This window comes from Gopherus evgoodei, chromosome 11, assembly GCF_007399415.2.
Source record: "Gopherus evgoodei ecotype Sinaloan lineage chromosome 11, rGopEvg1_v1.p, whole genome shotgun sequence".
NCBI classification, from domain to species: Eukaryota; Metazoa; Chordata; order Testudines; family Testudinidae; genus Gopherus; species Gopherus evgoodei.
This window is the reverse complement of record NC_044332.1, coordinates 70,619,719-70,636,063: the sequence shown is the minus strand read 5'-3', so window position 1 is coordinate 70,636,063 and position 16,345 is coordinate 70,619,719. Positions and strand designations below refer to the sequence as shown.

Sequence of the window (16,345 nt, the reverse complement as noted above, 5' to 3'; positions counted from 1 at the left end):
CGGCAGTAGAAGGTTCAAAAATCCTTCCAATGGACTAGCCCATATTCAGTACAAAATCGATTTACCATGGCTGTAGTCCCCTTTGTGTTTCTGCATCAAGCAAGGAGATTTTATTCTCCTTCATTTTTCTGCTCTGGGTTTCCTCTCTATTGTGCTTGCCTTTGAAGCTTACTGCTCTGTAGAGATGTTCAGACTTCTCCACTACACATGCTTTTCTTTTTCCACTACACAGATAGCCCGGATGGATACCGCACAGTCAATTGAGAGACTTTGTGCACCCACATTAAAAGCCTTTAAATGTCCAGCTATGAAAGGGGATCTTCGTCAACGCTTCCAATCAACAAAGTCTATGTGAAGCTTCCACACATCAGCTTCCTAGATAATAAAGAGGGGAGCCATGCATTCCTTATTCCACTTCAGGAACTGCAACAGGTAGTCCCTTTAAGCCTTGGTTTGTTGTTTAGAGAAATAACTGAATTAAGCTCAAGGAAACTGCCCAACGTGGACACAATTCTCTCAACAATTAGGATGAGATTCATGAATCAAAATCAGCACATCCTGCCATTTTAAAGAGACTAATGAAGAACTCAAGATGACATTTTCACTGTTCTGCGTTCCTTGTTTTTCTTCAGGGAAATCACATCTATTGCATCAAGGGGGCCTAATACTCTTTCAGATGACAAACACAGCAATATATTCTCATTAAAATCGTATAAGTTGTTCAACATGGGCTTAGCCCTGTCTCAGCTCTCAAACGGGGCAATTAAACAAATAAAATGTTCATGTGATTCAACTTATCCTATCCACATTCTTTTCTGGTTGTGCATTTAAGCTTGGTATAGTGCAACCAAAGGGGATAAAAGTGGAAATCTTTAATGAAGCGCAAAAAAAAAACAAAAAAAAACAACACCTTCCTAGGACCAAATGAAAGGCTTGAAATTACCTTAATTAGCCTTGGGGAATTTCATGCAAGCCAGAGAAACTGAGAGAGTCTTTTTCAGACAGACAGATTGAAAACATCAACAGGATCCTGAATAAACATGACTGCACTATGCAACTCTCTGAGTCTGCAGCCCAAAAGGCAAAACCAGAGTCTATCTTATGATGTTTCTTAAAACATAACTTCAGGAGTAAAGGCAAGAATGGCACAACACCCACAGGTACAAGACACCCTAGTTGATCCCCTTTGCTGAGATCAAAGTTTTGCCCTCTTTTTAAAATATATATTCAGTGCTGGGGAAAGAATCCAGACAGATGACCGTTATATGTAACTGTGTTAGTGCCTGGAGCCAACAGTTCCATCACACTAGTGCTGTATAAATGTAGAACAAAAAGGAAGTCCCCGCCCCACAGAGCTTACAATCCAAGGATAAAGTGAGAGACGACAGGCAGACACAGCAAAGAGACGGCAGAGCACAAGGTCACAATGAGATGACTGATCAGTTTAATAAGTGCAGTCACAGACTAAATCCGTTTTGCCACAGAACGCATGGAACCCAGGCAGAAGCGATGACAGCTTCCCTAATGGGACACTGGCAACATGCCTCAAGCCTGACTTGGAAGGACCCCCCGACAGCTGAAAGCACAGTTCAGTCTCCAGGGCCCACTCAATCCATGGCCATCAAATGTTAGCTGGGTTGGTGGATTTTGGGATGCTGAACACACATCTAACAGAAAGCAGACTGAAATCACCACTCATTTCCCTTAAGTAATGAACACTACAGCAAACAGTGGGTAGTGACTTCAGTTGCTATCAATAAGGGATGGTGTAGTGGGGCAGCCGCCCCACTCCTGCAAAAAAAGGGTCAAAAGCAGCCCTGGAGAGGGCTGCAGCAGGGAAAGGGATTAAGAACAGCTAGGGGAAGCTGACTGGGCAGCTGACTACAGCTGGGGCCAGCTTAATCGAGGCCAGCTGGCCCTTATAAAGAGGGCTGTGGGCTAGAAGCTAGCAGACTCTCTCTCTGGCTTCTGAGAGAGAAGGGCCTGGCTGCCTGGGAGCTGATCGGGGTACCTAGAGTGGAGCAGGGTCTGGGGGAAGGCCAGAGGAGCTGGTGAGCTCCAGCCTGAAAAAAACCCAGGCTGCAGGCCTTGCTAAAGGCTAGGAAAGGTACAGGGGCTACAGAAGTGTAGCCTGGGAATAGGCAGAGGTAGCTGGTCCAACCCCTCTTGCCGATGATGAGTGGTTTATAGACTGCGGTCTGCCCCAGTGAGCCAGGGCTAGATGCTGACTGGCAGTATCCACTGAGGCAATGTGGGGATAGAGGGTTGGGGGTTCCCCGAGTGGGGAGACCCAGACTGTGGAACCCTGACGTAAAGGGCACCGGGGTCTGGGAGGGACATAGGTGGCCAGCGACAGGCAAGCTACCGGCCTGCAGAGGGTGCTTTGGAGCTGGTGAAGGATGACCAGCAGGAGGTGCCGCGCTGGTGAGTCGTCACACCCCACCACAGATGGATTAAAAATCAGCTAACTAGCGATGAAAGGTTTATAATGTCTTACCAACCCCTTGAGCAATCCAGTCCCCTGCAGTATCTTTTTATTTTCAGTGTAGATGCAGTTGTGTTACAAATCTACACTCCTCCAGCACCTTATTCAGGGCACTCAGCATCTAATTACACCTTCCTGCCTGCTCTACCTCAAGCTTGCTCTGAAACTAACTTCCAGTGCCAGTGTGTTTTCATTAACACTAGACCATCCAGGGTCTATCAGCAATGGAGCATTTTACTTAAAGGAGATAGCAGAACAAACTGTGCTGACTTCCCTAGGCCATGCTCCGGACTCCCACTGCCCTCGACTCAATCTTATGAACAAACCAAAATAGATCCAGTCCTAGATGCACCTTCCAGAAAGACCAATGTGCCCATTTTCTCCTAGAGCCCAGCGCCGTAAGATGCATCACCATGTGCAATTACTTCCTCACTGGCCACTAAAACATTATTAGGTCTAGGTCAGGATGACCTTGCCTGAACTGTTCCGATGTAGATAGAAAACTAAGGCTTGGTGTTTCATCATACTGACCAGCTGGCTGCTAGTTTGCTCAGACTGCAAAAAAAAACAGCACTGGATCTGAGTGAGGGAATCTGACACTTCTCCAAGAGAAGCACAGAGTGCCAGCCTTGAGAGAAAGTGATGGGGTTTATAGAAAGAGACCTTTAGGGAGGCTATATAAAGCCCAGCATTTAGTACTACAAGACAGAGACAAACAAGAGTTTAATCAAAACAAGATTATTACCTCAAAGAAAAAGGCTCCCCCATTCCACTTTGCCAAGAATTCTAGTACCTCCATCAGAATCCCATTCCACAACTCTTACAGCAATAACATTTTATCTGCCTTTCCACTGCAAGCAAGCGTCCTCCCCAGGTTTCACTCAGCAGTTGCTCTATCTCCTTAGAGTCTGTTGAAACAGATGCCTTCAGACTCCCTGCTTGGTCTGTCACAGTTTGCCTTGCTTCTGTCTCTTCCTCTCCAACACCAGACGTCAGCACCTGATGCTCCAGTCATCTCTGCCAAGCTCTGTCCCAACAAGGAATTTATTTGCTCTTTCTACTGTAAAGAAGAGACTCATCCTGTATTTTTTATTCCTTCCTATCTCTTGACATCCCACTATTTATCTTCCAATTTTTTTCACCCTGAACTCAGCCCATAGTTTCTTTCTGGCACCTGTCCCTCTCCCCTACCTACTCCTCAAAAACAATTAATTTAACTTCTATCCAAGGTCAAAGACTCTAGTAACACATATTAAGAGTATGCCCCTTCTTTAGGATGTGGAAACACAATCTGATTCTCTGTTGGTTTTAACAAAGGATATTTTTCCTCTGTCCCATTTCTCTCTGGATCCTTTTCTGGCTGTGCAAACTTTACATGGAATGAAAATTTCAATAGATGCTACAAGCAAAGTACATTAAAAATTATTATTTAACATTTATATTGCAGTAGCATTTAGAGGGTAACTAGATGAGGGTCCCATTGTGCTAGGCACTGCACAAGCATCTAAGAAACAACAATCCCTGCCACGAAGAGCTGACAGTCTGAAAGATAAGACATACACACAGATGAGAAGCTGGGGGTAGGAGAGTGAGAGAAAACCACAGTAATGGTATGTGCACTGTTCTTAGCCAGTCACAAGTTATTCCATAGGAAAACCTATACCCTACACAGAACTGTGCGCACTGGGAGCCTTTTTCCTTGAGCAGAATCTGTTCTTTCAAGACTGCTTTTTGAAATGCTAGACTGGAAAACCTGCATGAGTTCAGCTGACAGCACGAACTCTTAAAGTTGTGGAGAAACCAAACCTAAGCCTTCTTCAGACTCCTGAAGTGAGGCTTGAAATAATCATTGAAACTAGAGTCTCCCCTGCTCTTGATCCTTTAATGATGGCATCTTCTCCCAGTCGAGGCAACTGAGAGGTATTTAGAGCTAATCAAGTTGGGGCTTGATCACCTTTTTCTCCTCTTCATATCTGGCTTATAGGATGTGGTGTGGGGTTTTTGTTTGTTTTTTTTGAGGGGGTGGGGCTTACTAAGCAGGGGGAATCCTTCCAATCAAAAGCCTTGTCACGTTATCAAAGATTTTACCCTGGCATGCTTCGGTGAAATCAATGTGCCACACAAGTGATGAACTGTTCCCCTCCCTTCCCAAACTCTGGACACGCCATAAGAGCCACAGAGCTATTCAGCCTGTGTTAGTGACTATGCTGTATGACTTCAGGCTACGATAATCCCATGGGAATTACTCATTCAAAACTGTTACATATCAACTAAACTGTTACCAACCAAAACAAATTAGGATAATTTTATGCCAGGAAACTGCTTGTGCTACCATGAAATGCATTTACTGTAAAATAAGTTTTACAAGAGCTCAATAGTTTGTTTTATAGGAAACACACAGGGTTGTTTAGGCCAGTTTTAGAGAGGCACAAATCAATAACTAGTTGTCTTACACTCCCACTATAAACTACTCTATGCTACCAGGGGCAAATTTGCTCCTGTGCAGACAGACAGCACAAGGTATATGAACCACTTAAGTCTTACTCAATTCCTGTTTTCAATTTAAAATGCAGATATTAACCTATATTATATCTACACTATTCTACAGTAACTTGCCCAAATACTGCAATTTCACGCTTGAAAGATGCAATACTTTGATATGGAAGAACATAAATGTTGTCTCCTTTACTAAAGGTCACGTAAGAACATACAGGAGGTACTAGCAGAAGGAGAGCAAACATGAAATACTTTTTCAGCATAGTGTCAAGGGATTTTCAGCTCATTTCTGGCCAGATCTTAGGAACAAACATTTCATCTGCTTTCACAGAACTTCTCATTACTGAGTCCAAGAAAAAAAATTTGCCCTAAGCAAACAAACAAAATTCTGCCAGTAGGTCAATTTTGGTGGAATGTTGATTCTTCACTCAGTAATACCAACATAAATAAGGAGTAAGTCCCTAAAGACAACTAACTGATCACGTACACCGACTTCTTCTGGGCACCCTGGAATCAGAGTAGTGGGAAGCAAGAGATAGAAAAATAAGCTAGCTAAGGCCAAAATGTGCTCCACGTCCTTTTGCAGCACAAAGAATCAGAGGCAATGCTGATTGTAACAAATGCGAGGTGCATTTTTTCTGGTCTGTCTAAAGCATGTTTAATGGCCCTGGCTGTAACTTGCAAGTAATAAGAACATTAGTCTTCATTCTCCACACATAAAATGCCTGACAGGGTTTTATCAAATAAAAAGCCAATATGCCACAGTTATCAGTAAGTGACTTCAGCAGCTACTTAAATTCTCAGTTTTTGACTCCTACTCTAAATGTTTGCTGACAAAGCCCAAAGCCCTGGCAATTGTTTCACCGTTTACATTCCAAGGTGAAGGGTAGGGAATGGCCGCCTGAAAAGTTATCTGGGAAGAGGGCTGACAATCAGCAGCTGAGAAACATCACAGAAGCTGCACTTTTCACACATGAAGGTAAAGGGCTAGGTCCTTAGCTGATGTAAATCAACGCAGCTCTGTTGACTGCAGTGGAGCTTCACTGATTTACACCAGGTGGGGTTGTGGTCCAAACACACACAGTGTCAGAGAGTGAACCTCCAAACTCTTCTTACTGCACCCTAATAGTGCACCACAGAGAGCACTGACTTCACTGGGGCTTCACACAGCGGTAAGCAATATGACCCCAATTTAGCAAAACATTGAAGCATATCCTGAAGTCCATCCATATTCAGCAAAGCATGTCAGCATATTCTTAACTTTAAGCAAGTCCAAGAGGAACTTGAGCACCTGTTTAAAGTTAAGCAAGTGTTTAAGTGCTTTATAGAACACAGATGGACTCCTGAATAGAGACCTTGCCCCAGCAGTGAGCGTTTGGAGGAAGGAGTCCTTAGAAAGGAACTGCAGACTCCAGACACACACTTTGACACTTCTCATATTTTCCCCTACATCCTAGATTTCAAGAATCGAGAAGCTCCAGCAACCTCTTGGATAAAATCTGAGAAGAACCTGAAATTCAATTTTCAGGTCCAGATCTGAATTTTTGCAAGGTGAGTGTATTCAGATGGAGGGTTTAATTTGGGCACAGACGTCAGATAAAACAAGACAAGACAATGACAAGAATCAGAGTTCCCTCAGTATTCAACCTTCCATAACTGAAACACAAGGAACCACAGTTTCATATGATCTTGATGAAAACCAGATTTGCTCAAAAGCAGGTCCAAGATACTAACAAGATTCGTCAGATCTTCACTGCACAGTACATCCATCACATAAGCCATTTATTATGAAATGTCATTAGAACTCTGGGCTGAGAGTAAGGGATTTTAGGTGTAGCTATGGTAGGTAATTTAGGAATAGATTTATATGTTAATCTGCTAATAAAAATGTATCATCCTGATAAAATACGTGACATTCATAACTAAAGTATAATCCACATATTGAGGTTTGCTTCTGCAGTACTGTATAAGATGTTGATTATGTTTAAAAAAAAATAACTGGATGTGCCTGAAATATAAGAAATAAATGTTTTATCTAGGTATTTATACCACATCACTGACAGCAGTAAGTGAACATCTGAAACAGACAGGACACATTCAAAACACTTGCCGTTAACTACAACTTTAAAACTATTTTCTTCTGTAAAAGTTACATTCTTGAAAATTTCAAAATGCAACTGATTTTAATGCAGCCTCACTTGTAAATAAAGCTATGAAAGAAGTCCAAAACTCATCTGAGTTTTGTGTTGAATGACAAACCTGGAACTCAGACCAGATTCTATTAAAGGTTTGCTAAAATTTGTGGACTTTGCAGGAAACTTGGACTTGCTTTTGAGCAAATCCGGTTTTACATCAAGATCATATAAAATTGTGGTTCCTACTGTTTCAGTGATAGCAGGTTGAATACTGAAGAGAACCCTGATTTGGAAATATTTTTGCAAATAAATACCAATTAAAATAATAATGCTGCTCTTATATAGCCCTTTCTTCTGTAGCTCTAAAAGCACTTTACTAAGGATCATTATCCCCATTGTACAGATAGGGAAACTGACAAGGAGCTGAAATGACTTGCCCAAGGTCACTTAGCAGGCCAGTGACAGAGCTGGGAACAGACTGCATGTCCTAGTGCAGTAGTTTGTCCACTAGGCAACACTACCTCCCAAGTTGAATGTACTGTGATTGGTGGAATGATATTATTAATCATTTGCAAGTATCCTGTTGAGTACTGGTCCTTCATGAAAACATTTCTGAATCCTTAAAGTTCCACGAATTTTAACACGAATGAAAATTTGGATGAAAATTTGTACTGAAAACTGCATTATTCACTATTCATCATTTGTTATGCTTATAAATTTTTATGCAACTGTCCAGGAAATACTGGAAGTCAGATTCTGCCACCTCTCCTTACACTGAGTAGTGCCGCAATATGTGAACTGCTTGCAGAATAAGGTACCAATCAACATATGTAAGGGAGGTAGTGTCAGGCCTTGAATAGTAGGAAATAAAGCAAACAGGATGTGTTTAATTCTTGTTTTTGATTCAAGACTTGAAATACAAATCTTGTTCATTCTGTTGCAGGGAGAGATGTTCAGGACCGATGGAGACATATTATTACCATTAACTGCAACCCGTTGATAGGTACTATTGATTTACCAGTGGTTTTGCCCTAGAGTTAGTGATCCCTCCACAGAGAAGTGTCTGCAGCAAAAAGCAGTTTGATTTAAGAGCTGGATCTGGGAAGTGCAGCTGATTGTCAGATTAAGAGAGGAAAAAGTGAAGCAGGGTAAAGTAACCTTCTCTCAATGGAAAAACTGATCGCTAAGAAGGGCAGTTTAACTACTAAAGAAATATACATCAGCTTTTCCTCTGTACTTGAGCTTTGCACATATCTGCTCCTTTACAGCCTGGTCCAAATGCCACTGAAGTCAGTGGAAACAGTTCAGCTGATTTCACTGTCTTGCATCAGGCCATATGGGCTTGGGCCCTGATTCAGAAAAGCGCTTAAGCACATGGTCAATGGGATTTAGGCACTGAAGATAATGGCACCACTCACGTACTGAAAGTTAAGTACTTTCTTACAAGTAAACTTTTCAAAAGCCCCCAAGTGATTTAGGAGCATACGCCTCATTGACTTACACTTAGGTGCTTTTGAAAATTTTACTCTAATTGCTTTGCTGAACAGGTACCATATTTATCTGCTTGAGGGATGGACTGAATTAAGGTCTAGATTCTGATCCCCTTACTCACATTGAAAAGTACCTTACTCCACAGATAAGCCACTAAAGACAATGTTGTTACTAAGATGCTTTTTTCCCCCTCAGTATGAGTAAGGGCCTCCATTCTGCAAGTCCTGGTCCAGGTATTTATTTTGCCATTTAATATGTAAATACTTTATGGCTCAACTCCCTATTTTCTAATGGCACCCTTTATAAAAGGAGCAAGTATTCTTGAAATAGTTTTAAAGTTGCCTTCATGAAATAATGTCCTCAATATACATGAGCAGCTCCTACCCTGCAGTGCTGTGAGCCGAGCTGGGCAAAATGGTTTGGATGAACAGGTTTATACTTGAATAGTCATCTGAGGAGGACTTAAATTTGGGTCTAACACATGAGAGTCCTAACTACCATGGCATAGAGTCATAATTTCCTTCTCTTTCCTCCCTCCACCCCAATGGCTATTCAAGTATTTTATACACAGTGAAATAGCTTCAAGAGGAGAGATTGAGCCCTGCCCCCGGAATCCCCCAAAACCCAGTGATTAGGGAGCTCTCTTGGGAGGCAGGAGACCCAAATTTAAACCCCTGCTCTCCATCAGGCAGAGAGGGGGATTGAAAATGGGTCTCCCACATCCTGGGTGAGTGGCCTAACCACCAGGCTAAAATTATAGGGGACAGTGGTCGCAGCCTCACCTCCCTCCTCACTTTGTTAATCTAGCCCCTTTAAAAATACCCAGGAACAAAACGTGTCAGGTCAAGCCAAATTTCATTCAATGCACAATCAACTTTCTAGATACACTGAAAATTTCAGAAGTTTTCCATTTCAGTTCAAAACAATTGCCACTCCCCACCTCCCAGAACTGCCAGTGAACCGAAAAATCAGTTATTCCCCCAGCTATTTAGTTGTGAGTACCCTCAATGAAGTCAGGAGGAGCTGGGGGTATTCAGTACTCAGAGTCTAGTGGGAAATGTGTGCCAGGAAGAGTGATTTTATATATGCTGGCAAATGTCCTTGTTTAGTCCTTTTAAGAGGCCCAAATTAACCTAGTGTATTTTTTTAAACACGCCATGAAGATTTTGTTTTTAAACTGACAGTTTCCACCTAATCTATTAATTGTGAAGTCTAGTACAAACAGCCCCCTTACTGGCCTCTCTGTGAAAGCTGGAGATTAGAGGGTAAACCCTGTTACTGGGCTCGTACATAAATTGAACAGTGTGTGCTATACATGCATATCATTGCCTAGGTTTAAAAAATGCCCAATATTTATCAACCATAATGCATACGCGAGAGCTGCTTTCAGGGTAGAAAAGGAAGATGTATGGATTTCATTTTAAAGGGACATTAGCAGATTTTAAAAAAAACTATGTTTTAAAGGTGAATTTCCGGAGTTTTGTCAGAATTTAAAAAAAAAAAAATCAACAAGATTTTCAATAGTGACTAATATTTTTAGGTATCCAACTTGAGGTACCTTAAAGGGACTGATTTTCAGGAAAGTCTTGAACTTATCCCCTGGAAGTTCAGCCTCATTAAGATAGGATCCAAAACCTGAGACACCAAAAATCATTAGTGATTCCTGCAGTATCTTGGCCCCAGCTCACTGTTGGCCATTAGCACAGACTGTTCACAATTTTTCATTTCTCTCAGCTTAGATAGGACAAGAATAGTTCCCCTTTCTAATCCATTTTGGCTCCCTGGTTCTCAAGCACAGGCCCGGTGCTGCAGCTGTTGGAGGGCCAAACAGGGGAAGGGAATGTTTAACTTCAAATGAAAATCTAAAGCCTCCCCTGAACCAGAAGTGAACCTTGGATCCTGGCAGGACAGAGGGGACCAAAGCAACCTACTCTGGAGAAGGGACAGGAGGATAAAGAGCTGAGAGTGAACACAGAGGAAAAGAAAGGGAAGGATAGTCTTTACTGTCTCCTTAACAGCTCCCAAAGACTCTCATGTCCTCCTCCCCACTAAAGCCTGCCATATTTTACCCTCACCTCCCCAAAGTGCCCCCCCAGCATCCTCCTGCACTCACTGCCTTGAAACACACCCCACAAAAACCTTCCGATACCCATACCCGACCTGCCACCAAAATCCTATCCTATTTATCAGGAAACATTAATTGCTGAGACATCTTTCACTGCTCAACAATACCAGTAATATGCTCCCAGAAAACAAGGATGTGAAACAGTTTTCATCATATGGCAAGACATTTGTTATAGTTTGTCTTTGTAATTGTAATTTCAAGATCCTAGTTCCATATTTTATGTATTGGGGCGTAATGTTCTATTTCAGTTTAAAATGGGTTGAATCTCATGTCAGAATAGCACATTTTTTGTTGTTGTGCTGGGAGCTTACAAGCATGTATTGCAATGCTGCATGGGATAGAACTGGGCAACTTTTTCCTCCAGCAAATAGTTTAGTCACTGAAAAATACCTTATGGGAGAACCAAGTTCAAATCCTTGCTCCACTATTTATGTAGATGTGTGTCCAGAATGGAACAGCTTCAATAGGAGAGACAGAGAAACCCACAGCAAACTATAGCCCAACCGCTAGGGTGCTTCCCCCACAATGTGGAAAACCCAAGTTTAAAATCCCTGTTGCACAAGCAGCAGAGTGGGGAATTGAACCCAGATCTCTCAGATCCCAGCTGAGTGCCCCAATCACTGGACTACAGGTCAGAAGGAGGACAGTGGCAGCAATGCCACTACCTCCTCTGGCTGTTTTATTTCATTTCCTTTGCTTTTACAGTAAAACGTGCCCAGAAAATACACCAAGAAGTTTGTTTTGACACAAAACAAAATTTCAAGTTTTTCTGTTAATTGAAATTCTTCAGATTTTGTGTGTTCTGTTTAGGTTGAAACAATTTTAATGTTTGGGTTTTGCTATTTTTCAGAGCTGCCAGCACAATGAAAATCCAGCTACACGGAAAGAGAGAAACCAAAGTCCCAGAAGGCCTTCAAGTTTCCAAACCAAACAGCACCAAGAAGGTTTACTCTAGCCTTGTGAAATAGTAGCTAGAATCCTGCATGGATACAATTTTATATTCACGGATATCCACATCCGCAGATATAAATTTGTATCCGCGAAAGGCTCTAATGGTAACTACAGAATTTTCAAGGGCATGAGAATTTCCTCTGAATGGAAACAGTGAATAATGTAATATACATTATGAGTGACTTTGTCACCTGTTCAACAGTAGGAAATGTTCATTTTCTGATTCAAGAAAAGATGGTGCAAGGGGGATGCATCAGTCAGAGTTAGCCACTAAATCTACAACATTACAGAAGGAGAGAGATTTTCAAGCACCCAAGTCAGTGGGCCAGGTAACAGTGTCACTAGGATATTGTTCCAGTGTTGCCAGGCACATTGAAAAAAAACCAAACTACTAAGATTAGCCTCCTTCATGGCAAAAGCACTGAGAGGCTTAACTCTTGTCTGTGGGTGCAGAGTGACTGACATTTACACTCACCCTTTACCTACAGTCAGCTGTGGCCATGGGGGGGTGGCAGGGAAGGCAGCGGTAAGCTCAGACTAGTACTCAGTTGGATCCATTAAAGGCTAACCTAGAAGATGCATTGAATTTAGGGTCTCTTCTGCATGTCCTGGCTCTGCCCCCGACTCATCACACAGTTCCTGCTCGGTGGGCAGTGCTGCCCAATTCAACTTCAGCAAAGCAGGGGTGGAGTGGGGTGGGGACATGCAGCATGTTATCCCCACTTTCAGGCAGATTTGGTGCCACTGGCAGCCTGCAACATGGGTTCCAATGAGAAGTGAATCAGATCCACTGGTAGGAGAAAAGACTCTCCCAATATATGTCGAACTGTAGGATCTGGATTATATTTTAAAAGAGCTGCTAACACTTCAATACAAAACAGTCTCCATTTTGTTATTTTCTAAACTTTGCCTGCCTCCCTGGCCCTTCTATTGAACTGAACTTTGAATCCCCTTAATTTCTCAACTTGATTTTCTATTCTTTTCTTCAAGATGGCTTATATGGAGTGGTGGGGTGTTCTCTGAGCAGCATTATGTGCTTCACGGATACAAGCCAAATAGCTACTTAGGCAACCACTAGGTCTGGAAACAATCGTTTCCATCATTCCCAACACGTGTGTCCGCATAATTCCATGCTCTCATTGTCATGCAAAGAGGTTTGTAGAAATGGCCGGATACACCCAGAAAGCAGGAACAAACTAAGCTCATTATGTTAATCGGAGATCCCACCACATCCTCCACTTACATACAGGAGGGTTTTCAATTTTAGACAATGTAGCATGCAGGCCATTGTGGAAGACATTTACCCCAGTGCAGAAACCCTGCACAAAGTTCTAGCCATTGTTGAAGCCCCACTGCAGCACTGCCCCCAGGAGACTCTCAACCAGGTCAGGATATAGGAGACCCCAGGGGTAATCAGAACAACAGGCTGTGATAGCCCCTCTGAGAATCAGCACGTACAGAGAAACACTATTTCACCACCACCACTAGGCTCCCATCTCTTCTATATCCCATTGGAATTCTTCTGGCACACATAACCTACCATCCTTGAAAAGGAAAGTTCTGTTAGATGAGGTCAACTTTTAGAGCTCGTTCCACTGTCACTTGTACTTCATAGAATAAAAAAGGAAGATGCACGGGAATTAAGTGTCTGACTGCTAAATAGCTATGCTGCCCTGCATCCACACTTAATGTCAAGAGACTCGCATGCAAGGAAACAGGGTGTGGCAGGTGCTTTGCTTAGCCATGCTGAATACTACCCATTGGTCAGAGCATTTTAGCCAGACTCTACGTGGGCAAGGGCGTCTTGGAAGTCAACAGGGCATCACTCAGGCACCTGCACGGAGTGAGACGCCATAATGAGGCATTGGACTCTAAAGTCTTTGCCACCATTTTGCTCTGTCTAACAAGAGCAAGGCACATCTTTTGGTGCTTACAGAAAACAACAATCTATACCCCAGCGTATTTGTTATTGACACTCTGTTACTTTTAATTAATTATAATAATTTTTGCTGCACCTTTCAGTTCCAGATTCAAGCTGGAGGGGAAAAAAGATCTTGCTCATACCATTGGCTGTTTGTAAGCCTTTTCAGTCCAGTGCAGATAAGCCTCCTCCTCTACCATTGGGTGGTGGGTGACACACATTTACAACCAGCTGTGCCTCTGAACACCCGCAAGTCCCATCTTGTTTTTAGTAACACATTCAGCTCCTCAGCATTCCATGCTCCCACCGGCACAACAAAAGCAGAGAGCGGTGATGGACAAGAACTATTAAAGCCATCCCTGCAAGCTGCTGACCTCTGCACTAAGGAGAGCCAAAGATTTCTTTGTATGGTTTTATTTAAGCTGCACCAGTTATCAGTCATGCTACCTGCTTTGTTTCTTTAAGATGTCAGATTTTCAGCACCCACTCATCCCATCACCATCAAAACCACTCAAGAATGGGGAGCAAGCAAGTGTTATCCAAATGGCCAAGCACTGGAATGCCCTCCCCTTTAGCATTATCTTCTCAGTGACAACAAACAGTCTAATTCTTCCCTCTGCCACTCTGAACGCATACTGACAGCATACATCAAGCGATTCCAGCAGCACATTCATTAAACGAGTCAAGCAAAACGATTGGGTAAAAAATGAACAAACGTACCTGGATAAGAGAAACGTTGCGTAGACTAAGTCTGAAGAGGTAGTTCCTGCACAAGAAAGAAGAAATAAAAAAAGTTGTTAGATTCAAGAGAACTTCTTAAAAAAGGAAGGGCGAGAGAGAAGAAAGTGAGGGAAAATCATATACGTTCAGCTAAAGTGTATGGTTATGCATTTATACAGGCAGCCAGGCTTTCCAAGAAAAACGTCCACATGATCCACCGAAAGAACAACAAAAAAAAAATGCTAAAATGGTGCCTCTTGTTTCACAGAAATGTAGGGCTCGACTGGACCTCTAAACGTCACCTAGTCCAGGCCCTGGCACTAAGGCAGGACCAACTAAACCTAAACCATCCCTGACACGGGTTTGTTCAACCTGTTCTTCAAAACCTCTAATGAGGGGGATTCCACAACTTCTCTTGGAAGGCTAGTCCAGTGCTTCACTGTCCTTATAGTCAGAAAGATTTTCTTAATCTTTAATCTCAATCTCCCTTGCTGCAGAGTAAAACAATTATTTCTTGTCCTACCATCAGCGGAGATGAACAATTGATGCCCATCCTCTTTATAACAGCCCTTAACGTATCTGAAGATACATACCCCTCACTCTTTTCTCATGACAAAATATATCCAAGGTTTTTGTTGTAAGATTTCCTCACAGGTCTGGTTTTCTAAACCTTATTTCTCCTCTGGATTCCCTCCAATCTGTCCACATCCTTCTGAAAGTGTGGCACCCAAAACTGGACATGATACTCCTGCTGAGACCTTAGCACTGGCAAACACATCAGGACAATTACCTCCCTTTGCCTGTCTTGTCATGAACTTTGTAACAAAACTCGGAGCCAATTTGTAGCCAAACTTTCCAAAGCCTGTAATGGAGATGTACAAAGAAACCTGAACGACCAGGGGCTTGATTCAAAATCTTCAGTTGGCCCACTCCTGTTTGCTTCTGGGAGTGAGGACGAGATGGAATCGGCAGACCTGCATCCAGGTATCTGGGATGCATTAACAGGTGTGTTGTAAACAAGACACGAGAAGTCATTCTTCTGCTTTACTCTGCGCTGGTTAGGCCTCAACTGGAGTATTGTGTCCAGTTCTGGGCAACTCATTTCAAGAAAGATGTGGAGAAACTGGAGAGGGTCCAGAGAAGAGCAACGAGAATGATTAAAGGTCTTGAGAACATGACCTATGAAGGAAGCCTGAAACAATTGGGTTTGTTTAGTTTGGAAAAGAGAAGACTAAGAGGGGACATGATAGCAGTTTTCAGGTATCTAAAAGGGTGTCATCAGGAGGAGGGAGAAAACTTGTTCACCTTAGCCTCCAATGATAGAACAAGAAGCAATGGGCTTAAACTGCAGCAAGGGAGATTTAGGTTGGACATTAGGAAAAAGTTTCTAACTGTCAGGGTAGTTAAACACTGGAATAGATTGCCTAGGGAAGTTGTGGAATCTCCATCTCTGGAGATATTTAAGAGTAGGTTAGATAAATGTCTTTTAGGGATGGTCTAGACAGTATTTGGTCCTGCCATGAGGGCAGGGGACTGGACTCGATGACCTCTCGAGCTCCCTTCCAGTCCTAGAGTCTATGAGTCTATGAGACCTGGACTCAGAAGAGCAGGGAAAAGGATAGCTGCATTCTGCTAGATGTTCTCCACACACACAAAACTTGCAGCGAAATCAGTGCAAGGGACTGTGGCCTGAACCTGTGGTCCGTGTGGAAACTCTCCATGCCCCTACACCCAAGCCATGATGTAGAATCTTCCCAAGCAAAGAGGATTCTGGAGCAGAGGCAGTGGAGGCACGTCCTGACATGATAGTTCTTGCTGCCAAGAGCTAAAGGGGACAAGGGGATGGGCAGGTGGCTACCGGAAGTAAAGGGCCTAGACATCCCACGATACTTTCATGATCTATGAAGAGCTAAAAGAAAGATTCACAGATTACAGAAAAAAGGAAACAATCATTTGTATTATGCAGGTGTTTATGCTTAATAACCTTGACTTAATGCATTCACATTTCCACCTATATCTAA

The 16,345-nt window shown here is 42.7% G+C and overlaps 1 protein-coding gene across 1 annotated transcript in view; it reads right to left on the bottom strand.

The window, feature by feature from the left end:
• The window catches only part of SEMA5B (semaphorin 5B), a 153,610-nt gene that overhangs the window by 119,886 nt on the left and 17,379 nt on the right, over window positions 1-16,345 (bottom strand). The window contains exon 3 of the mRNA XM_030579372.1: window positions 14,325-14,370. Within this exon, the coding sequence (XP_030435232.1) occupies window positions 14,325-14,370 (46 nt within the window). The remainder of the gene's footprint in view (window positions 1-14,324; window positions 14,371-16,345) is intronic.